At 55.0% G+C, this 23,912-nt stretch overlaps 1 protein-coding gene across 2 annotated transcripts in view; it reads left to right on the top strand.

The window, feature by feature from the left end:
- The window catches only part of KIAA0930 (KIAA0930 ortholog), a 42,048-nt gene continuing 18,136 nt past the window's right edge, over window positions 1–23,912 (top strand). Inside the window, exon 1 of one of the 2 annotated variants that reach the window (XM_086403238.1) lies at window positions 1–229. In XM_086403238.1, the coding sequence (XP_086259364.1) occupies window positions 16–229 (214 nt within the window). In that variant the 5' untranslated portion in view covers window positions 1–15. Of the gene's footprint in view, window positions 230–3,222; window positions 3,254–23,912 lie in introns of those variants that run through there. The other variant, XM_086403239.1, reaches the window with a different exon arrangement.

The following is a 23,912-nucleotide window of genomic DNA, read 5'->3' as shown; positions in this document are numbered from 1 at the left end:
GAGTCGGGGCCCGGCATGGCCTCCGCGCGGCCGCCGGGCCGGGCCTGCGCCGCTGTGCCCGCGCCCGCGGGGCTCCGGGCCAGGCCGCCCGCCCTCCCGGCCGCCGCCGCCGCCTCCCCCGAGCCTGCGGGCGGCGCGGAGGCCGAGGAGCGCTCGCTGCAGCACATGCTGCGCGCCATAGCCGAGGAGCGCGGCCGCGTCAGCCTGCGCCGCGAGGTCTGCGGCCTCGGTGAGTGGGGCCGGGCGGGGGCGAGGCCGGAGCCGTGGTGGCGCCGGAGTGTCAGCGCGCGTCTCCGTTTCTACGCGTGTCTCTGAGTCTCCGCACGTCTGTCCCCGAGTGCATCTCGAGGGGGACCCCCGCGTGTCGCTCCAGGTCCTCGCGTCCTGGTCGTTCCCGCGCCCCCGCGTCTCCGTCTCTGATCCTGGTCCCTGGAGGGGTCTGGCACGCTCGCGTCCCTGCGTGTCTGTCCCCCTGTCCGCCCATCCGGGGGTCTGCCCGTCTTCTCCCTCCCTCTCCCCTCCTTGGCTCCGCCGGGTCTCTTCCGTCTCTGGGAAGCCCTCCCTGGGGCCTCCGTGCCGCGGCCGGCAGTGTGGACAGGGCAGGTCCCCGGCGCCCGAAGCCCTCCCCGGGGCCTCCGTGCGGCGGCCGGCAGTGTAGACAGGGCAGGTCCCCGGCCCCAGAAGCCCTTCCTGGGGCTTCCGTGCCGCGGCCGGCAGTGTAGACAGGTCAGGTCCCCGGCGCCAGAAGCCTTTGTCTCCCCGCGCGGCTCTGCGCCTTCGCTCTGACTGGGGACCTGTTGGACCCTGGGCCCCGAACCCACCCACTGGGCAGAGGGAGCGGGGCGGCCGCCCCTCAGGCTGTGATTTCCGCTCTACGGAGGCCCCGGGTCCTAGATCGGCCGGTGAGTGGGGGCAGCGGTGTCCAGTATTGTCTACAGGGAACCGGGGGTGGGGGGCTGCAGGCGGGGATGGGGTCTCCCGGCGCGGCTGGATGTGAGGTAACGGCTCCTGGTGGATCGTGTTTGGACTGAAGCGCTAGGAGCCCCCCACCCCCACCACACCCCACCCCGTAGGGTGGGTTTTGCGGTTTTCTCTCTGCAAAGACCCCTCCCTTCCTCCTGCGGGAATGACTTCATTACCACGTTGTCACCTCCCACCCACCCCCCACCCCCCGAGTCTGGGCTGGGGACTTCTGAGGGGGCGACGGCAGCTTTTGGAGAAGGGAATGTCCACCTTGGAGATTCTACGGCCCCGCCTTCATTCACCGTTGGGGAAATTGGGTCCCAAAGAGCCGATATATCCCCCACCCCCAACCCACCTGAGGTCACAAGGCTTCCAGACCCCCTCAGCAGGCCACACCCTGGAGGCCGGGATGAGGGCGGGGATCAATTTGCATCCTCTTTTTTGTGGGGGGCAGGCTGCCCTGGAATGAAGCTTTCCTCACAAGTGGGGATGAGGGTGGTGGGCATGAAGGTGAGGGTGTCTACAACACAGAGCTGGACAGGGACATAGGTTTCTCTGGTCTCTTCTGAAAAGGTGTCACTAATGAGTTCTGAGCAAAAACTGAAGGATCCTCATTCCTCCATTCAGCAAACGTTGGTTGAGCACCTACTCTGTGCCCGGCTGCATGCCCGCCCGGCAGGCTGCCTGTCACCTGGCACAGAGTGTCTGAAATGCGAGGGGTCGGAGCGACCATCTGCTCCAGGCCTCTCTGCCCTGTTTACTCAGCCTCCCTGGCACCCCTCCCCACTCCCCTGTCAGCCCATTCCTATGTCCTCTGAGCATCCTCTGCCCTGTTAGACAGTCCCTGCCCCGAAGGGCCTGCAGCGCCACCCCGTAAGCACAGTACTCATTGCCCTGGCACCTGGCGCTCCCCGAGCACTCGCTGTGTGCCAGGTGCTTTGTGCGGGCGCCCTCCATCTGATGCTGACTTTGCCCGAGAGGAGTGTGATCTCTGTTTGACCGACGAGGAGCCTGAGGTCCAGAGGGGCCCAGGGACAGCCTGCGAGGACGTCATACCGCTGGGGTTGACCGTGGTCGGGGCGACCCCGGGGCCTGGCCGCCCCGGATAATCCCAGCCAGGCTGCGTTGCGCCTGCTGTTCTGCTGCATCTGGGGAGGAGAACTGCGCCTGCTAGGCTGGGGACGCAGGCCGAGGGTCACACTGGTGCTGCGTCCCTCCTCCTCACCTCTACTTGCCCTTTACACACAAGGTCTCCCATCCTACCACCCCCAGCCCCTCAGAACTGTCCCTGTCGTGCTCCGGTGCGCTGCGCTTTTATCCCTGCTGTTTTCTGCTCCCGGGAGGCCACCTGTCCCGCACATTCACCGGCCCTGCAGACAGCTGCAGGTCTGCCTTCGGGCGTCAGCGCTGATGCAGCCACCCAGGGACCCTTCCTCCGCCCCCTGTCCTGCTGTCTGGGCAACTCATGTCCAGTGGGTCATTGGACTGCTGTGGCTCTGTGATGCTGTCTCCTCAGTTAGCAGGTGACCCCTCCAGGGCCTTGCCCACATCTGGGTCCCCCCCATCCCCCACCCAATGCCCAGCACGCAGCACGTGCAGAGCAGGTGCCCGGTGCTCATTCAGCAAAAGAAGGAGAGGATTACTTTCTGGACTGGGGAGTAAAGGGCGTGGATGGCAAGGAAGTTAGGATCTTCAACTCATAGAAGGGCTCATGTTGCCCATCTCTTTCAGTTTTCAGACGAGAGATGTGATGTTCAGAGAGGGGCAAGCTAAACAGTGACTTCATGCCCAAGCAGAGTTAGGAGCGACTGGCCTGAGCACCTGGGTGTGAGCCAGAATGCCCTCCCCAAAGCACTTTGTACATCCAGTTGCTCCCGTCATCCTCTCATCTCCACTTTGCAGCTGGGACAACCTGTTACAGTTATGAATTAACTTAAATCTCCCAGATTGTTGTTGACTCAACCCTTAGGCTATTCAGAACTGTGCCATGCTCTCTGAGGTTGTTTTGAAGGTATGCAGGAGCCTCTAGGGGAGACCCTTGAACCTGGATGAGTCAGTGTCTGTCTATGAGATGGGAGAAATTGACTACAATTGCCCCACACCTAACCCCCACCCTGGCCACTCCCCACATCATTGCTTGGCTGCTATGATGAAAGGCACCTTGGAGACCCAAACCTGATTTCTGAATCTTGTCCACTGTATCCTCTGCAGCGGAAGCATTTGTCTGAACACTCGCTCCATGCCAGATGGGGGATCAGCTTGGATCCCTACCGCATGGGGCGGGGGACCGGTGAGTGGGGAGAGAGAGCCAGGTACTCAGGTGAACTCTGTGGAATCAGCCAGGTCATTCTGAGCGGGGTTTTGGTGTTTTATCCACAGGAACCTGCCTGTGCTTCCAGAGAACTTGTGGGCCAAGCTGGCGGCTGGGTTAGCTTGTTCAGGGACCAAGAATCTCTGAGCTGGGAAGAGTGAGGTGGTCCAGTGCCCAGGTTTTGTGTGATGCTGACATCTGAACCAAAGGTGGAGATAGCCTGAGGCTTCCTCTTGGGGCTTGGGCCTTCTGATGGTTCTTGGACGTCAGCCCACGCACGCTGTGTGGACAGGCCCCCTTTAACACGGGCGTCATGCCACTGGCGTGTAGTCAGGTCATATGGACACAACCTGGGTGTGAGTTGCGGAAGGGCTCTGTGAGGGGAGGGGCCTCCTCACAATGCTTTTTTTGGTGCCCTGCCTAGGCTGAGCGTTATGTATTTTTTACATTTTATTTTATTGGCTTTTTTTTTTTTTTAATGGCTGAAGCCAGCCTGTGGAATCTTAATCCCCAACCAGGAATTGAACCCGCACCCTCTGCAGGCAAAGTACAGAGTCCTAACCCCTGGAGCACCAGGAAGTTCCCAGGGCTGAGCGTTTGAAGCATTTTGAAGTTCCTGGGCTCTCGCCCCTGTTTAGGTAGCTTAGGGAACTTTCTCTGGAGTGCTGCGGGACCAAACGGGGTATTTCCCTTTCACCATGTCCTTTTATCCTCAAACTAATTCTCTTAAGGTAAGGATTATTAAACTCTTCTCTTTGTCCTGGTGGAGAAACACAGGTTCGACGGTGAAGTAACGTACCCCAGTCCCGTGGCTAGTAAGTGGCGGAAGAATCTGCCTGAACCCCAGCTCTTAGCAGAGGTGAAGGCCCACATCTGTCCTCAGGTGACCCGATGTGGGCCTGCGTAGCTACCTGCCGCCAGGTGGCCTGGTTGCGGGCCAGGTCGAGGTGGGAGAGGTGGTGAGGGGCACAAAGAGGGGACCCCGTCCGCTGACTGGGACGGGGCGGGGTCATGCCTTTGAGAGGGGGGCTGAGGTGGGCAGAACTTGCCAGGCTGGAGCAGGGAGGCTTGAAGGGTGGCTGCGGGAGTTGAGGCCGGAGCGGCGTTTGGGGCTCCGGGTGCCCGGCTGGGACTTCGGTGCTCCCGGGGCCCGCCCTCAGGCTACTCTGTGGGTGTTTGACTTGAGGACCAGCTGGCACTTAGATAAGCTGTTAGTCCTGGGGGTGGGGGGCTCAGCCCGTCTGCCGTGTGCCAGCCCCACTGGGCCTTCACTTCTGTCTCCTGTGGAGGCAGCTTCTGCTGTTACCCCAGAGGAGGAAACCAGGCTTCAGAGAGGAAAGTGACTCCCCCAGGGTCACACAGCTGGGAGCTAGCAGAGCTGGGGTTCTCGGGGTTCCAGCCAAGGCCAGTCAGGCGCCAGGAGCCATCCTGCAGAGAGTTGATGGAATGAGGCCTACAGAGGGCTAAGGGGGCAGTTAGCCCTCTCCCGCGGGCCTCGCCTCTGCGCGGCACACCTGCACACACCACCGCCACTGCGTTGGGAAGGTCCTTGCACGCTCCGCTGGGCCTCTGTCTGGCTCAGCGCTGTGTAGCTGGGGCGTCATGTCGGGCGGGAGATGTCTGTGGGAGGTCTGGCTGGAGGGGAAGACTGTGGGGCCTGTGCCTGCCATCCCTTGGGGCCTGTGTCCTCATCCGTGAAGTGGGGACGTCAGGGTCTGGAGGGTCGAGGGAATCATCAAGGAAAGGGCAGGCGCAGCCTCACGAGGCGGCATAGGGCCCCAGGAGCCGCGGCAGGACCGGGCCCCACCCCGCCCCAGCACGGGCTGGCCCTCGGTGCCGTCATCATGATAACGGGCACAGACCTCTGTCTGTGGAGTTGGGGCGGGACGCGAGCTCCGCAGATGATGGCTTCGCCGTGGCTGTGGCTGGTTTCCCGGGGGTCCCTGGGGCCCCCCCCAGCGCCAGGGCTGGCTGAGTTGGCCGTGGGCCAGTGCACAGGGAGGAAGTGTGGCCGTTGGAATGGCAGGGGGGCCTCTCTCGGTTCCTGCGCCTATTTTTAAGGCCTGTGGGTTCCGGCCTCCACCATTTCTGGGGCTGCCGGTGGGTCCTCTCTCAAGGTCGGGGCCCTGCGTTCTTTCAGAGAATGCTGAGGACGCGGGCCTTCACTAGGGAGACTGAGGCTCTGGGCTGCAGAGATTCTTGGCAGAGCCAGAGGGCGGTCAGCTGTGTTGGCACCCACCGCCCTCCCCTGCCCTGGGCTGGAGTGCCTGCTGTGCCCCTGCCCTGAGGCCTTGCACAAGGTGCACCCCCTCCTTGAGGCAGTGGCTCCTTATTTACATCCGCCTCGAATACCAGCCAAGCTACCAGGCCCCTAAAGAGAAGCCCCGGGTGGGACACTTGTTTAAAAAAAACAACAAAAACAGCCTCAAAAACCCCGAACAAAAATTTGTTTTTCCAATTAAAAAATGTTACATGCACAATATAGAAACTGGAAAATATTAAGAGAATGGAAAAAAAATCACTCATAGTTCCAGTTACACAGACACACATGGCATCACCGACTCAATGGACACGAGTTTGAGCAAACTCTGGGAGCTGGTGATGGACAGGGCTGACACTTTTAACTTTGCAAAGTCTCCATTTCCAAGCTTTCTGAAGCCCCTTAACAGATACTTGACATTCTACACATGAAGTTTCTTCATCATGCTTTCTCACTTAAAATTCCTAAAACATTCTCCATGTTGTTCAGACTCGAAGCATTATTTAAATGTCTGCAGGGTAGTTGAGTTGGATGTGCCATAATTTACTTAATTGGTCTTGTCTTGTGGGAAACTTAGTTTGGATCCAGTTTTTTGCTTCTATAAACAGCTTGCCACAAGCCTCTTCATCTGTGCGGAGCTTTCTGCAAGCGGAGGATTTCTTTGGGCCCCCAGCCCAGGAGGCTGTTTCTTAGAGGTTGCTATCTGTGCCCCCAGGGCCGGACTGAGACCATGAGTGGATATGGCAGGTGGCAGGCAGATGTTTACCAAACTCACGGAGGACTTTCTGAATTGCCGGGGCGGAGCGCTTCCGGGACAGATGGTAGAGTCAGGTGGGCAGAGGGTGACGGTTCGTGCTGCCCCCGCGTCCCGCCCAGCCCCTTCCCAAACCAGCCCAGACCCTCGCTGGGTCCTCAGCCCCCAGTCCCGACTGCCCTCGGCCATTGGACACCATCTTCCCTCCAGGGACGCGTCGCAGGTACCTGCCCCTCAGCCTGGCCAGGCCTGGGCAGAGGTCAGCCCTTCCCGGCACCCCTCTCTCCCGTGGCCGAGTTCTACCTGCCCCGGGCCATCCCTCACCCCCACCTCGGGTCCCCCTTGGGCTGCACTGCATCCCCGCAGCTGCCACCCCCGACAGTGTCGTAAGTCGACCTTGTCATACTCTGCCGCTCACGCCCTGCAAGACTCCTCGAGGCAGCCAAGTCAGCTTGCAAGACCCTTTGTGACCTGGCCCCGCTCACAGCTGCTCCCCCGGCCGTGTGAGTCTTCTGGGGGGGTGGTGCTCCTCCATGGGGAGCCTCACCTCTCACTTCCTGCCCTTTCCTGACCTCTGGAGGGGCTCTGCTGCCCCTCTCCCCACCCTGTTCTTGGCACCTGTAGGGATGTCCGCCGGCAGGCCTGTGAGGCAGTCTCCTGTGTGTGGCCTCCTCTCCCTCACCTCCCCTGCAGGGCCACTGGGCTGGCTCCGGGTCGCCTGTGCCAGCTCATGGCAGAGCAGGCCCAGGGCCGGGGCTGGGGGCAGTGAGGGGGAGGGGTCGGGGTGGGGGAGGGGGGTGCGGGGGGAGGGCTTGGTGTCTGTTGAGTGAAGACAGTGGTCATTCTTAGGAAGCAGCCCTTGTGTAGGGCAGTCATCAGGGTGTGGGGGGTCCTGCCTGGCAGAGACAGAGCAGAGAAGGTTCAGAGGTTGAATGCCGTGTCACTTTGGGGACGTTACTGCTGTTCTCCGATCCCCTGGAGGAGTGGGACTGCTTCTGCCCTGCGTCCACCTCAGGCAGAAGTCGGCCTGCAGACCTGGAGCCCAGGGAGGGTCACCGAGCCTCCCCAGGACAGGTTTCGGCCCTGGGTCAAGTCCTGGGGATCCCGTGGGAGTTGCTGCAGGCAGGGCCCTTCCCCCGCCCAGCCCTCGGTTTCCTTTTGGGTAAAACGGGGAGGGGAGGTTGACTGGCCCACTGTTCACAGCCCGTGGTTCTGGGACACTTGGTCACCAGTGCACACGCCTCTAACACCGAGCCACCAAGCTTCGGGGAGGACCGTGCTGCTGTGGTTCAGGACAAGGGAAATGAAATTGGGAGAAGCAGACGCAGGAGGAACCATGCAGCCCACCCCAGGGTGGACATAAGAACCGGGCCATCCACCACCCAGAGCTGCCGCGTCATGCTTGGGACAGTAGGCTTCACACCCGGCGAGCCCCCCAGCTCGGTCTGCAGGTCCGTCCTTCTGATCCCCAGCTTGTGGGAACTGGTGCTGCCTCGGGTGGTCCCCAAGGCTGTGACCCCTTCCAGGAGGGGGGCCCTGGGTTTCAGGCTCCCCCCTGATCTGTGGAGGAGGGAGCTGCCCCCCAAGTGGAGCTGGTCAGCTCCTGGGAGTCCTTATCCCACCCCCGCTCCCTGCAGCAGACCCTGAGGAGTCAGGGGGTCAGCCTAGGGGAGAGGTTGTGCAGGGAGCAGGGGCCATCCCAGTCTGTGTCAGGAGCCCCTCTCCAAGTCTGGGGAGGCCGCTTCCCTCCCCAGAGCAGCCACTGTTCCGTCACTGCGAGCCCAGCCCTGGTCACCCCCTAGCAGCCGTGGCGAAGCCGCTTCCCTCCCCGAGCAGCCACTGTTCCGTCACTGCGAGCCCAGCCCTGCTCACCCCCTCGCAGCCGCGGCGAAGGGGACGTCACCTCTGCTGGTGGACCGAGGTGATGGGCCTCAGAGACACGAGGGCCCCTGGTCAGGGTCCCAAGTAGTCTGTGCGGGTTCTGTACCCAGGCCTCCTGGGCTCGAGGCTGTGTCTGTGCCTGCCTCACGCGGACATCCATTTCCCCAGAGGCATGTGTGCCTTTTCTTCCCCGTGGCCTCACCCTGGCCTAGTGTATCAAGAGGAACCCCGGCTGCTGCTCTTCACAGGGAAGGACCTCTTAGAAGAAGCGAGAGTGAAGGAGGGAAATGAAAGAGGAGGACTGCCTGGGAGGGGCATTCCGGGGCAGGAAGCCGCGGGGCTGAGGGCTGGAATTGCACAAGGCCGCCCCCACCCCCCAGACCCTGGGAAGGAGGAGAAATGAGAGGAGCCGCCCCTGGGGGAGGGGGCGGTGTGTTTGGGGGGAACTCAGTGGGCGACACCTGAAGCGCCCGTGTCTGTTGACTGCCCAGGGCCTGGTCGGGGGAGGCGGGCAGGCCTCGAGTCCTAGCTTCCCACAGCGGGTCACACGTTGGAAGCGCTTAGTAAACCTCAGCCTGCACCCTGAAGCCCGCAGGAGCGGCTGCTGGGGTGCGACCATGAGCAGGGCAGTCCTTCTGCCTGGGCTCCCTGGGTGGGCTGGCCCAGCTGACCTGGGTCCCCAGCCCCGAGCCTGGTTTGTGGGCGGGGGTGGGCACCCACACGGCCTAGGGTTGCTGGGTGGCACCCTGCTCGGGCACAGCTGTGAGCCTCTTGCAGGGCTGGCCTGGGCTTCTAGGCTCCCACCGTGTGCCTCGTGCTGTGTGACTCCGCGGGAGGAAGCGGGATAGTGACCAGGGCAGGGACCAGGTGACCTCCAGCCGGGGCAGGTGGGCGGGAACTGGGGCGGCCAGGCCATGGCCCCTGTCTGGGCTGGGCACCTTGCGTGGGTGTTCCTGGAAGGTCACTCAGGAGAACGGCCCCTCCTCGTCCTGGAGGCTGGTTGATGTGCTGGACAAAGCAGTGAGTCGGGAGTTGGCTTAAGGCCACGTTGGTGCTGGCGATGTGGGGTTTGAACGGGGAGCTACTGTTTTGGCCTGATGAGTGGGCAGGCAGGCTCGAAGCCATCTGGGAGCGGTTAGTAGGGAGCGGGCTGGCCACAGTCCCGTGACGGTGGCCGCAGGACTGTGGGGTTTGCACGCAGTGCTGCTTTGGAGAATCCAAAGGATCGCTTTTGGGAACTGTGGGGGCCGTGGGAACTCGAATCCCACCCGTGAAAGTGACCTTGAGGTCGGGTCCGGGTTTCTTCCTCACTGCACCCAGGCCTCAGGTGATGCCCAGCATGGGGCAGGTCAGGGTGGGGGCTGAACCCGACCTGGAGCTGGCCAATGGGGATCAAGGCCTCCCTGCGGGGGAACCCAAGGGTGTAGGAGCCCTTGAAGGATTTTGCAACACTGCACACATTGTGAGAAGGGACGGTGGCTTTGGGCTGGGTTTAAAGCCGACGTGTTCTCCGAGTGAACCGGAAACCGGAGTGTGTCACAGTCACACGGTCGTTGGTTCAGCGGGGTTAATTCCTTTTTGGGCCCTGCCCTGTGCTGGGTGCTCCGCCACTCTGCCAGCGAGCTGCCTGCTCACGGTGGGGGGACACACACAGGTGGTTAGTGTGACGAGGCCCCACCCAGGGCTGAGCGCTGGGCGGCGGTTGGGCCTGCCCCCTGCCAGCAGGGTGACCTCAGACAGGTGAGTCACACCTGCAGCCTCCACCTCCTCCTCAGCGGAGTGAAGACACTAACAGGTGCTTTAATTGAGTGTTAGCAGCTGAACCCGTCAAGATGCACACGCTTCAAGCTTCTGATGACTTCACAAGCCTCCAGTGTACATGTATATAGGATACTCCCATCACCTCCCTGGGGCAAATCTCCCATCACCTCCCTGGGGCAAACCTCCCATCACCTCCCTGGGGCAAACCTCCTATCACCCCCCTGGTGAAAACCTAATACTGAAGCCGCAGCTGAACCCAGAGCCAGCACTTGGTGGTGGCTGCCCGTCTTTCCTCACCGTCTCCTTTTGCACAACATGTGGGTAGAAATCTGGCTCTGACTTCCACTCCTCGTCTTCTGGGGTCCATTCCTCAGCACGCTAAGTTTTCCCCCTTGTTTTGTTGGCATCTTGTTTTTTTCGTTGGTGCGGGGGCATTTGTTATCCCTTTTTTTTGTATGTGATTTGCAATGATGCGCTTACCCAGCTAACCCTTGAATTGCACTTTTTAATAAATACTTGTAACAGTGAACACATTTTTTGATCTTTAGAAGATCACGTGCGGTCAAGTGGCTCGTTGGGTCGGGGAGGTGCTTGGTGGGGGATGCGGATGGTGGGGACGGGCCCCCCGGAGGTGATGGCGAGCTGACCTGCATAAGCCAGATTGGGCTGAGCCCCGGAAGAGACTCCACGGTGAGGGGAGGGGTGGCTGAGGATGCGTAGGGTGTTCAGTCAGGGAAGAAGGTGTGGGGGGTGGCTGGAGTGTGGGGGACCACACTGCCCTCTGGAACGGGTTCTCTGGAGGGCCTGGCTCCTCTGGGGAGGAAGGCTGGACTTTGCCTGAAGAAGAAAGGAGCCAGGCAGGTGATGGCTCTCCTGGTCAGGCCCCTGAGCATCACTGAAACCCCGAGCTTCCCTGGGGCTGCAGCAGAGGACCAGCCTGGCCCGTGGGGTGGCTCACGTGGGGCCCGTCTGACCAGCTCTCCATCCAAATGCCTCATTGGGGCAGCCCTGGGCCTCCCCGGGCAGCTTCTTTGTCCTCTGTGCCCCGGGGGCGGGAGCACGGAGAGCCACGAGTTGATGAAAGGCCTATTGAGGGGCCACAGAAGCCTATTCATGCTGCCCTGGCTGCCCGGGGGCGGAAGTGGCCGAGTGCTGCCCGGCCTCTCCCCAAAGAGGCCAGTTGACCCCCCAGCCTTCGGGAGGGGCCGGGCTGAGCTGGGCACCCCCAGGCCAGGCAGCTCTCAGGAGGCCTCCCGCGGGGCCCTTGGGCAGGCTGGACACCCAGCATCCACAGGCGCGGGTCACGCCTCCGCCCCTTCCTCGTCTCCACAGCAGAGAGGCTCCATCTCAGCCCCTTCAGGGCCCCAGTCCTCTGAGGGTCCGTACAAAGCCCCACCCTGCCAGAGGCCACGTGCGGTCCCGGCCCCCCAGCCGTGGCCCCTTCCCCTCTCCCACCCCCTCTCCAGGAGGCCTTGAGTGCTGGTCCCCAGCCCCCTGAACCTCCCCCCTTCGGGGTGCGCTCCCTGACGTCCTGGCCGGGTGCAGCGCTGTGGTGCCTGCCCTCCCCACCCTCCCGACGCAGCTGTCCTGAGACCGATAGGTGTCCCTTCACGGGAGCTCCAAGCACTCCCGGACCGTGGTCTTTTGTGTCTCAGTGCAGAGGAGAATTCAGCGAGAGCGGAGTGGCTGATGAGAACTGGTTTGCTAGACGAGGACACTTGTGAGGCTTGCTAGCGGGCGGGTGAGAAAGCCACACCCCGAGAACTCAGTGGGCTGCAGTTTCCTGTGAAAGTGTTAGTCTCTCAGTCGTGTGTCACTCTCTGTGACCCCGTGGACTGCAGCCCGCCAGGCTCCTCCGTCCATGGAGTTCTCCAGGCAGGAGTACTGGAGTGGGTTGCCGTACCCTTCTCCAGGGGATCTTCCTGACCCAGGGATGGAACCCAGGTCTCCCGCATTGCAGGTGGATTCTTTACCATCTGAACCACTAGGGAAGCCCCACAGTTTTATAGTCAAAGGAAAAGTGGGGAGGGGGAGAAGACCTTCTTTGTCTTTCTTGCCTGGACGTCATGCTTCCATTACCAGCTCCTCCTCCAGGCTGGGCAGGGGAGTTTCCTTCCACAGATGGTTTTTCGCGGGTGCAGAGAGCATGTCCTTGTGATCGCTAGCTCACCAGGCTCGCTGGACAGGATAGAGGTCTCAGGCCGCCTCTGTTTTATTGCTCTGGGTCACGTCTCGTGCTTCTGCCGTGTGGTTTGGTTGCTAGGCAAGCCTGCTTGGTTGCGTGGTTAAGCGAGCGTGCTTTCTCGAGCAATGATTAACTTCCAGAGGTCTCCCGTATTTTTCTACTCACAGTCCCATGGTGGGACCGACTATTTAATCACTATCTGTCCCTGTGATTCCCCCCTCCAGGTGTTTATCCTTTTATGCATAAAAGGGGGTGAGGGTGATGGTCCTTCAGTCATTAGCTCCTTCCAGCTGAGATGGGCAGAGGCCTGCCTGGGGAAGGAGCAAACAGCCGGCTTATTGCCCGTCTCTGCTGGGAGAACTGCCAGTCATTGTCATTCTGGTTAACATCACCCTTTTCTCTCTCTCAGAAGTTAAGCGTTGGAGAACGAGTCTCCAAAAAGATGTGTATGAAAAGAAATACAGCAGTAAACATCAGAAAAGTCATTCAAAGAGATTACAATCACGATTTTGAAGATCCAAACCATTTTTTAACCCCGACAGTTTCCAAATCCGGAAGGGGGTCACTTAAGGCCTCAATTTGTTTTGAGTTAGGCCCAGAATCTCAGTGTTTTATATTTCAGGGTCTGTTGAGTCTTTTATTTCAGTTATGGGTTTAATCTGTACCTTTTTTTCTTCTTTTTTTCTGTTAATAACATTTGGTGATGAGGGTAGCTTTCTTGTCCCTTGAGAGAGAGGGTGGCCCCTAATTTAGTTAACGAGTAAGTTTCTTTTCTTAAAGAAATAGGACAATCAGGCACAAACAGAAAGCAGAGTAGAAGCAACAGGTGTTGATGTCACAGAAAAGGGGTCCCGGGAAAGTGTGCCCCGCCTCCTTCCTGCCACTCCCGTTACACATTCCCTACAGTTGTCAAGGTTTTCAGTCATTTGGGTTGAAACCCAGGAGGCTGCGCCAGTGTGTATGAGAAATCCCGTCAAGCGGCCCCGTTTCAGTGAGCACCGAGGCTCAGCCTGTTGCACAGACGCCACCTCGAGGTGGAGCCACCTCTGGCTTTGGGCCCCGTCAGTCTTCTGACTGTGAAGCTGGCAGTGACCGAGGGGCCCCTCACTCGCTGGTGCCTGAGGTCAGTGCCCTGTCGACCCCTGGTCAGGGAGCTAGGTCCCCTGTGCCGCAACTAAAGATCCCACGTGCCACAGCGAGGACCAGCGACCCCACGCCCTATGAGGACTGAAGATCCCGCGCACTGCAGCTGAGACCCGGCTCAGCCACATAAATAAATGTATTTTTAAAAAGCCATTTATATCTCCCTTTGCCTTTCCATTCTGCTGCATTTTATTCTGCTCTCGTATGAAACTTACTTGTTAAGAAAATTAACCCTCATTTAAGAGCTCTGGTAATTTTTCCAGCGTGGTGTTTGTTTTTGCCTTTATTTATGGTGTGTAGGGCTTTTTGTTTTCTATAGAAATTTTTTATGTACTTTGATTTATCTATCATCCTTTTTTTTTTTTTACTATCATTCTTTTCTTTTTACTATCATTCTTTTCTTTGACAGCCTCCTCTTTCCGAAAGAATCAAAAAAACTCATGCATGGTTTATTTCATTTTCTTATGATTTTACTTTTAGCATCAGAAGTGTTTCTCTTTCCAAAATTGATTTTGGTCTGAGCAGGGGCCCCGCCTCATTCTCTTTTCTCTGCTGGCCAGTCTGTCCAAGACCATCTGTTGAAGAACCAGCTTTATCCTACTGACATAAAGGACAAATCTTTATGTGAACTAAATTACCGTGTGTTTTCATTCTGGTTTTGTGCTTTCTCTTCTGTTCTATTGATCAGTCTAATTGTGTACCAGCACCACCTCGCTTTCCTTAATCACTCAGTTCATCTCCCTCACTTAATTAGCCAATATTTATTGTTTCCTACAAGTCAAATACTGTTCTAGGAGCTGTGTACAGCAGTGAACAAAACAAGGAGGGAAGGTGCTCTGTTAGGACAGATGGGTTCTAGTGAGGCAGGTCCTGGCACTTGAGGGCCCCAGGCCAGCTCCAGCCTGCTGCCCGTTGTTGTAAATGAACTTCTTGGCACATCGCCATGCCCATTTCTTTATGTAGTGCTGTGGGTGATCTTGTAGTTGAGACAGGACCATATGGTCTGCAGAGTATTTTCTGTCTGGACCTTAATAGAAAAAGGTTTCTGGCTGCTGTACTTGGGAAAGACTGAAGGCAAAGAAAACAGATAAAATAGATACGATGCTATCCAGTGGTAGTAGTGGTACAGGTGCTTTGGGAAGGCCCCCCCGAGAAGGTGGGCGTTTGAGTTAAGAGCTAAGGGAGCGGCTTCCCTGGTGGTCCAATGGCTAAGAGTCCGTGCTCCCAGTGCCCTCCCTGGTCAGGGAACTAGATCCCACATGCCACAACTGAGTTTGCCTGCTTCAGTTAAAAGGTCATTTGAAAAGACCCTGATGCTGGGAAGGATTGAAGGCGGGAGGAGAAGGGGACGACAGAGGATGAGATGGCTGGATGGTATCACCGACTCAATGGACATGAGTTTGGGTGGACTCCGGGAGTTGGTGATGGACAGGGAGGCCTGGCGTGCTGCAGTCCATGGGGTCACAAAGAGTCAGACATGACTGAGCGACTGAACTGAACTGAACTGACATGCCTCAAAGATCCTGCCTGCTGCAGGTAAGAACCAGGGAGGCGAGGAAGGAAGCCTCATGGAGGATTTGGAGCAGGAAAGTGACAAGAACTGTTTCAAGTCTGGGGGCCGTTTAGGAAGCTGGGACAGTTCACACCGGCAGGAAATGGTGGTGCTTGGCCCCGGGCTGGAAGAGTGGTTTGTGGGAAGCAGTTGGATTCCAGATACATTTAAAGATAGAATCAATGAAATGATGCAGAGATGAAGTCAGAGAGTTCTGCAGGAAAACAAAAGACAAACCCACCGAACAATGGTAGAATTGAACAAATTTGTCAGTTCACTTGTCTGTCCAAGTAAGAGAGGACTGAAAAGTTTCTGTTGGAATCAACATCTGGTGAGACAATAGCTAGAGGTGTCGTGGGGTTAAGAGAGGGTTTGCGGTTTTTCTTTAACTTGGGTAGTTCTTGAGTATTTTTTTGCGGGGGGAGTCTTTTGGTTAGAAGTGAAGAAACTTATCCATGGCAGCTTAGAAAGGGAAAATAAATCTGAAAAAGAATATATTATATATAGGTATCTGAATTATATGTATTTACGTAACTGAATCACTTTGCTGTGGACCTGAAACTCTACATTGTAAATCAGCTGTCTTCAGTGGGGACTTTCCTGGGGGTCCAGTGACTGAGACTCTGCCCTTCCGATGCAGGGGGCCCTGGGCTTCGTCCCTGGTCAGAGAACTAGATCCCAGGGGTCGCAACTAAAGGTTCACACGCTGCAACTGAGATCCCATGCGGCCAATAAGGGCTGGCGCTAGTGGTAAAGAACCTGCCTGCCGGCGCAGGGGGTACAGAGATGCAGGTTTGATCCCTGGGTCCCGAAGATCCCCTGGAGGAGGGCATGGCAGCCCACTCCAGTATTGTTGCCTAGAGAATCCCGCTGACAAGAAGCCAAGCGGGCTACAGTCCATAGGGTTGCAAGGAGTTGGACATGACTCAAGTGACTTAGCACGCATGCACACAGCCAAATATTAAAAAAACCCCAACAACACTATACTTCAATTTAAAAAAGTAAAAAGAGAAATGTATTGGCTAACAATCTAGAAGATTGAAATCTAAGCCTCCGGAAGACTGGGGAAGCCCAACACTAAGAACTTGAGTGGATCTCCTCTCTCTGTCTGTGACCTCTTGTCTCTGGCTGTCTCCTCTCGCAAGTCCTCCTCCTCCACGTGGCAGGACAGGCGCTGTACGATTTGGGTTGATGGTGACACAAGGGCTTAGCTTTCCGAGTGTGTTTCCATATCTGAGAGGATTCATGGCCCCGCGTCACTCTTTCTGCATTTTCCTGGCTGTTTTTATTTTGAAACATTCTTGGCATTTTCTCTTGGGTCATGTTAAATTAGAATTGCTGCCTCTGTGATCTGAATATTCTACTATGATTATGTTTGTTGTGGTGCTCTGTGATCAGTGAGCTTCGATGTCAACACTGCAAAAAGATTGTGACTTCCTGCAGACTCAGATGACGGTTAGAATTTTTCAGAAATAAAGGATTTTTAAATGGAGGTATGTTTTCGATTTCTCAGACATAATGCTATTGTGCACTTGCTTCTGCTGCTGCTAAGTCGCTTCAGTCGTGTCCGACTCAGTGTGACCCCATAGACGGCCTCCCACCAGGCTCCCCCGTCCCTGGGATTCTCCAGGCAAGAACACTGGAGTGGGTTGCCATTTCCTTCTCCAGTGCATGAAAGTGAAAAGGGAAAGTGAAGTTGCTCAGTTGTGCACTTGCTAGACTACAGAACTGTATACTCGTAACTTTTAATTCAGCAAGCCAGGCTTCAGCAATACGTGGACCGTGAACTTCCAGATGTTCAAGCTGGTTTTAGAAAAGGCAGAGGAACCAGAGACCAAATTGCCAAATCTGCTGGATCATCGAAAAAGCAAGAGAGTTCCAGAAAAACATCTATTTCTGCTTTATTGACTATGCCAAAGCCTTTGATTGTGTGGATCACAGTAAACTGTGGAAAATTCTGAAAGAGATGGGAATACCAGACCACCTGACCTGCCTCTTGAGAAACCTATATGCAGGTCTAGTCAAGGCTATGGTTTTTCCAGTGGTCATGTATGGATGTGAGAGTTGGGTTGTGAAGAAAGCTGAGCACCGAAGAATTGATGCTTTTGAACTGTAGTGTTGGAGAAGACTCTTGAGAGTCCCTTGGACTGCAAGGAGATCCAACCAGTCCATTCTGAAGGAGATCAGCCCTGGGATTTCTTTGGAAGGAATGATGCTGAAGCTGAAACTCCAGTACTTTGGCCACCTCATGCAAAGAGTTGACTCATTGGAAAAGACCCTGATGTTGGGAGGGATTGAGGGCAGGAGGAGAAGGGGATGACAGAGGATGAGATGACTGGATGGCATCACCGACTCAATGGACAAGAGTTTGGGTAGACTCCGGGAGTTGATGATGGACAGGGAGGCCTGGCATGCTGCAATTCATGGGGTCGAAGAGTCGGACACGACTGAGTGACTGAATTGAACTTTTAATTCACTGGGAAACCAGTACATGTGATTCACTTTATTGTGATATTTGCTTTTATTGCCCTGGTCTGGAACCAAACTCCCAACATCTCCAAGGTCTGCCTGTAATAGTGGGTTGTGATGATACTCACTTCGTCTCTTTTTTTTTTTTTTTTTTTTAACTTTCTGGGCGGCCGCCGAGCCTCCCTGCCCAGGGCCCGGCCCCGTGCCGCCGCCCAGTCACCCTCGCCGCCGAGCCCTCCGTCTCTTTTTTAAATATTTACTTCTTTGGCTGTGTGGGGTCTTAGTTGCAGCACGTGGGATCTTTAGTTGTAGCATGTGGGGTCTGTTAGCACTCCCCTGACCAAGGATTGAACCTGGGTCTCCTGCATTGGGAGTTCGGAGTCTTAGCCACTGGACCACCAGCGAAGTCCCCATTTCTAGTTTTTTCTAGTTGAGATACATATCGTGTTTAAGGAAGTATTTGTTTATTTCTATTTTATAGGGAATTTTTAAAAAATCAAGAATGAGTATTTAATCTTACTGAATGTTCTCCCAGTATCTGTGAATACGATCATGTGTTACTTCTCATTTGAACTATAACTTTATCATGAATATATAACTAGATTTCCTAATATGGGACCATTCTTATATTTCTGAGTTAAATTCTACTTGGCATACTTTTAACAGATGGCTGGATTCTATTAAATATATCATTTAAGATTTTTATGTTTGTGATGAGTGCAGTTAGCCCATAATTTTCTCTGTGTTGTTTTGGGGGGTCAAGGCTGTACCTTCTTGTTAAAAAGAATTTGCAAGTTTCTCAGGCTCTTAAAAACTTGTGCATAGCATTTGAGCTATCTGTTTCTTGAAGATCTGGTAGTGAGTGACTGATAGTTGCCCAGTCATGCCTGACTCTTTGCAACCCCATGGACGGTAGCCTGCCAGGTTCCTCTGTCCGTGGAATTCTCCAGGGAAGATTACTAGAGTGGGTTGCCATTTCCTTCTCCAGGGGATCTTCCCGACCCAGGGATCCTGCATTGCAGGAGAGTCTTTACCATCTGAGCCACCAAGGAAGCCTACTGTTAAGAGACATTTGTAAGTAAAAAAGACAGGTCAACTTAAAAAGTATCAGCAGATACATGCTTGACTTTATTTTATAATCTATAGACAATACATTAGAATATGTAATGAATCCATACAACTTTTCCAAAGGAAAACCCAAGACAGAAGTAGAGGATCTGGTAACATCCTCTCAAAAACGTCTCTTGGCTGCAGCGCGCTTGCTTAGGGAGTAGCTCTGGGGCAGTTTTCTGTATTGTAATACATGCCCATGGTTTCTTTCTTTTTTGGCCTTGCCGTGCCGCTTGCAGGATCTTAGTTCCCCGACCAGGGATTGAACCTGCGCTTCCCTGCAGTGGAAGCGAAGAGTCCTAACCACTGGACCACCATGACCATCATTTTTAATGGCTGTAAACTGTTTTAAGTACTGAGGTACCATAGCTTGTTTCACCTGTGTGGTTTACTGGTCTGGAGAAGGACTGGGGTGGTTTTCAAGGAATGCCTCCTGAAGTCCAGTTCATGACTGTTCCGGAGCTCTGGTTAGTGAGAGATAATTCCAAGTTATCAACAGGAGCAACAGCATGTTCATCCACTGAGTGTTGAGGAGGCGCCTGTTAGCATTCTGAGCACCTGGGGTTAGCTCTAATCTCGAGGGAGGCTGTAGGATAGAGCTACTGGGGTCTCAGATGTGCAGTGGGAAGGTTTGGAAGCCTGAGTTGATTTCTTGGTTGCTCACCAGCGACCCTTCAGTGTCCTCATTATACAGTGGCTGGAAGACCCCAGGCCCGGGGTCTTGGAAAGAGTAGGAGGGGCTGGGTTTGAGCCTCAGAAGCTCTTGAGCTACTGGATTCCCAAGCTTCTGTGGCCTTATCTTTAAACTGAAGCCTGAGGATTTTTTAAGCTCAGGTTATCCCACCTTATCAGTTAGAAGCGACAGTTAGAACTGGACATGGAACAACAGACTAGTTCCAAATAGGAAAAGGAGTACATCTAGGCTGTATATTGTCACCCTGCTTATTTAACTTCTATGCAGAGTACATCATGAGAAATGCTGGGCTGGATGAAGCACAAGCTGGAATCAAGATTGCCGGGAGAAATATCAATAATCTCAGCTATGCAGATGACACGGCCCTGATGGCAGAAAGTGAAGAATTAAAGAGCCTCCTGATGAAAGTGAAAGAGCAGAGTGAAAAAGTTGGCTTAAAGCTCAACATTCATCATGGCATCTGGCCCCATCACTTCATGGGAAATAGATGGGGAAACAGTGGAAACAGTGACAGACTTTATTTTGGGGAGCTCCAAAATCACTGCAGATGGTGACTGCAGCCATGAAATTAAAAGATGCTTATTCCTTGGAAGGAAAGTTATGACTGATCTAGACAGTATATTAAAAAGCAGAGACATTACACTGTCAACAAAGATCCATCTAGTCAAGGCTATGGTTTTTCCAGTGGTCATGACTATAAAGAAAGCTGAGTGCTGAAGAATTGATGCTTGTGAACTGTGGTGTTGAAGACTCTCAAGAGTCCCTTGGTCTGCAAGGAGATCCAACCAGTCCATGCTAAAGAAGATCAATCCTGGGTGTTCATTGGAAGGACGGATGCTGAAGTTGAAACTCCAATACTTTGGCCACCTGATGCGAAGAGCTGACTCATTTGAAAAGACCCTGTTGCTGGGAAAGATTGAAGGCAGGAGGAGAAGGGGATGACAGAGGATGAGATGGTATCACCGACTCAATGGACACGAGTTTGAGTGAACTCCAGGAGTTGGTGATGGACAGGGAGGCCTGGCGTGCTGTGGTCCATGGGGTCGCAAAGAGTCAGACACAACTGAGCGACTGAACTGAACTGATCCCACCTTATCAAGTTGCCATGGCGATCTGGAGAGGTCACAGGGGAATGGACTTTATAAACTGTAGTGCATGCTAAGTCGCTTCAGTCGTACCCAGCTCCTTGCAACCCCATGGGCTATAGCCCACCATGCTCCTCTGTCCATGGGATTCTCCAGGCAAGAGTACTGGAGTGGTTTGCCATTCCCTCCTCTAGGGGATCTTCCTGACCCAAGGATCGAACCCGCATCTGTTAGGTCTCCTGCATTGGCAGGTGGGTTCTTTACCACTAGCACCAGCTGGGAAGCCCCATAAGCTGTAGAGTACAGGGCAAGCATGAGCCATCATCATTGTCAGTACTGTTGAGCTGTTGGCATGGTTACGTACCCCATTCAGTGTCTTGCAGAATGAAGTGGACAATCTGTGGTGGGGTGGCGGGAGAGCATGGAGCTGGGCACGGGTGGCTCAGGTTCAGTCCTTGCACAGCGGCGTGCCCTCCTCCACGCTTCCCCAGAGCCACTAGTCTATGAAGGACTCTCCAGACCTGAAGTTCAAAGACGGTGACTTATGAAAGCAGGTCACTCACTGCAGGCAGCGGGGGAGGCTGGATCCCATAGTCCCATTTGGAGCTGGCAGATCCCACTTTGTGATACGGCCCTTGCTCCTTATTCACGGATTCTGTATTTACGGATTTAGCTACTCACTGAAATTTATCCATCACCAACACAGTCAGTACCTTGGGTGCTTTTGTGGTTAATTGCAGATGTGTGCAAAGTGGTGGGAAACTTTGAGTCACCCGGGGTGCATGGTCACAGCTGAGGTTCAACAAGGATTCGCCTGCCTCCTTGTCTCAGCTCATCCTTTCTGTGGTCTCCTTGGTTGTTGTTCAGTCGCTCAGTCATGGCTGATTCTTTGTGCCCCCATGGACTGCAGCACAGCAGGCCTTCCTGTCCTTCACTATCTCCCGGAGTTTGCTCACACTCATGTCCATTGAGTTGGTGACGCCATCCAATCGTCTCATCCTTGGGGTCTATTTAGTGCCACGTATTTGCATGTCGTGCTTTTTTGGTGGTGATTTTGCCATTTGGAGTGGCCCCCAAGTGTAACGCTGAAGTGTCTAGTCCTGAGCAAAAGAAGGCTGAGATGGGCCTTATGGAGAATATACATGTTAGATAAGCTTCATCCAGGCACGAGTTAGAGTGCTGGTGGCCTGGAGTTGAGTGTTAATGACCCAACTGTATACACACACATAACGCAAGATAATGTATAGATCATCTGATGAAAACGCAACCAGAGGCTTGCAGGAGCCCAACCTTGTCTTTCTGTAGGAGCAGTGACTCCATATTTGCCAAGTCAGCGTCTGTGGCCACTTGATAGACGAGAGCTACCACTACAGTCACCATGGATTAGAACAGGCCGGAGGACGCCGGCCCCACAGGGGAGGCGGCGGTGGGTGCGGAGCTGTCCATGGTGCTGCTCCACGTCTGGGGCTGGAAGCCTGCTGACCTTGGGCTGGACAGAGCCCTGGAGTTGAGGGAGCTCTGCTGGCCTGGCGGCTCCCGGGGCTTCTGACCCAGGGCACGTCTTGGTGAACAGGCTTTGGGACAGGATGCAGCGAGAAAGGGGCTCACCTCTGAGAGAAAGAGCTGGCACTGATTCCACAGCACTGGCCACACGGCGAGGCCGGCCACACGGCGAGGCCAGCCACCCTGTGTCTGTCTGTTCATCCAATTAGCACATCGCGTGGTTCAGGGACACTGCTGGCTGGGGAGTCATCACCTCATCTGAGCAAGCCAGATGTGCAGGGCAGCAGTGTGGAGGCCCCCACAAATACACACGTGGACAGAGCTTTACAGTGTGCAGAGGACTTTCCACAGTGGCCCCTCTCCCCACCCCCAACCTCACCACTGGTTCCGGGAGAGTGGCAGGTTAGACCCCTCTGACAGAGGGACTCTCTGGGGTCCCCAGGGGTTCAGTGAACCCATCACCCAGATGGGGAGGAGCAGAGAGCCAGGACCTGAGCTCAGGTCGTCTGGTTGCAAAGCCTAACGCTGCGCTGCGCCTCCGCCAGTCTGAGCCCTCACCCTGACCTTGACCCCTCCTAGTTTGGACTTGGACTGTCTCCTCTCCCTCCCTCTTCTGCTCTCTCTGAAGACAGGGAGCCCCTTCTCCACCCCCGTCTCCCTCTCTCTCTTTAATTAGCTTTATGACACTCATCAGAAGTCATACATTCATGGGCAAAAGTGGTATCATCTTCCTATTAAAAGTATTAAAGGTGAAAAAAAAAAATCAAGCCTGTGTCCTGTGAGGTTCAGCAGCTCCTGCCATTCAGGTGTACGTGTTTCCATCACGTGTACACGTTTCGTGTTCTGTCTCCGTCGAGGGTGCGTGTCTCCATCAGGGAGACATGTTCCATCAGGGGTGCGTGTCTCCGTCGGGGGTGCGTGTCTCCATCAGGGGTGCCTGTGTCTCTCGGGGGTATGTGTCCCCGTCGGGGGTGCGTGTCTCCATCGGGGGTGCGTGCCTCCATCAGGCGTATGTGTCTCCATCGGGGGTACATGTCTCTGTCGGGGGTGCCTGTTTCCGTCAGGCGTATGTGTCTCCGCCCGTGTGTGTATCCAGGGCTCCATGTGGTGTGGCAGCTGTGGTCAGGGTGTGAGCCTCTGCTCTTTGGGCAGGTGCTGTGTCACATGCCTTTCGTGTCATGAGTGTCTTGTCTGCTCATCTTCACAGCATCCTTTAAAAGTGTGATGGCGATTCGATTTAGTACACACAGCACAATCTACCGAGATTAAACGTGAGTGATTACTGAATATTATTTTCTTTTTCTCCTAATGTTATGACTACTGCTATATTATTTGCTGTCATTAATACATATGGAATGTCTTTGTGCATAAGGCACTTCCTTATTCCCGTTTTTTTCTTTGCCATAAGATAGAGTCACATAAGCAGGAAGGTGCTTGTTTGGCTTCCACAAAGGACACAGTAATTTTTCTTCTCTCACAAGAGCTCCCAGTTCAAAGTGTTCTCGCCAGCTTTGGTCGTCATAGCTTTTTATCTACTTTGCCGGAGTATGGTTTATGTCAAATAAACTGTGTCGACGTCAAGTAAGTAACTGGATGAGTTTTGATGGCTGTGAAGGCACCAGCATCGATGCACAGAACGTTCGGGGCGACCACCAGTCTGCTGTCTGTGCCTCTGGTTTCGCCTTTTCTGAAGCATCCTGTGAATGTGGCCTTTCCGTATGTAGCTGTTTTCCTACGTCTGACTTCTTCACTCAGCGTGATGGTTCCGAGATTTATCCTCGGTGCTGTGTCGATCGGTAGTCTGTTCTCATCGCCAGTAACAGGCCACTCAGTGGCTACGCCACGTTCCGTAAGTGTCTCCTCCTGGTTCCCAGTTTGGGTTTATTTAGGAACACAGCATCTGCGAACGTTTGTGTACCGGTGTCTGCAGACACGTGCTTTGTATCTCTTGGGCAAGAACCTGGAAGTGACTGAATCGCCGGTAAACACGTTTAGCTTTATAAAATCTGCCAGTTTTCCTAAGTGATTGTTTCTTCTTTTCTTTCTAGTTTTTTGGCCGCGCTGGGTCTTCGTTGCTGTGTGAGAGCTTTTCCTGCTGCGGTGGGCGGGGGTTAGTCCGCAGTTGCAGGGCCCAGGTTTCTCCTGTTGCAGACACGGGCTGTGGCCCCGAGCCTCAGCAGCTGTGGCACGCGGGCTTGCTTGCCTCGCAGCAGGTGGGGGTCTTAGTTCCCGGACTGGGGA

Source organism: Bos grunniens, chromosome 5 (assembly GCF_055505025.1).
Source record: "Bos grunniens cultivar Pamir isolate PY7600 chromosome 5, Bosgru_T2T1.0, whole genome shotgun sequence".
Lineage (NCBI taxonomy): Eukaryota > Metazoa > Chordata > Mammalia > Artiodactyla > Bovidae > Bos > Bos grunniens.
Note: the sequence above shows the minus strand (reverse complement) of the source record. Positions and strands in the feature narration are given on the sequence as shown.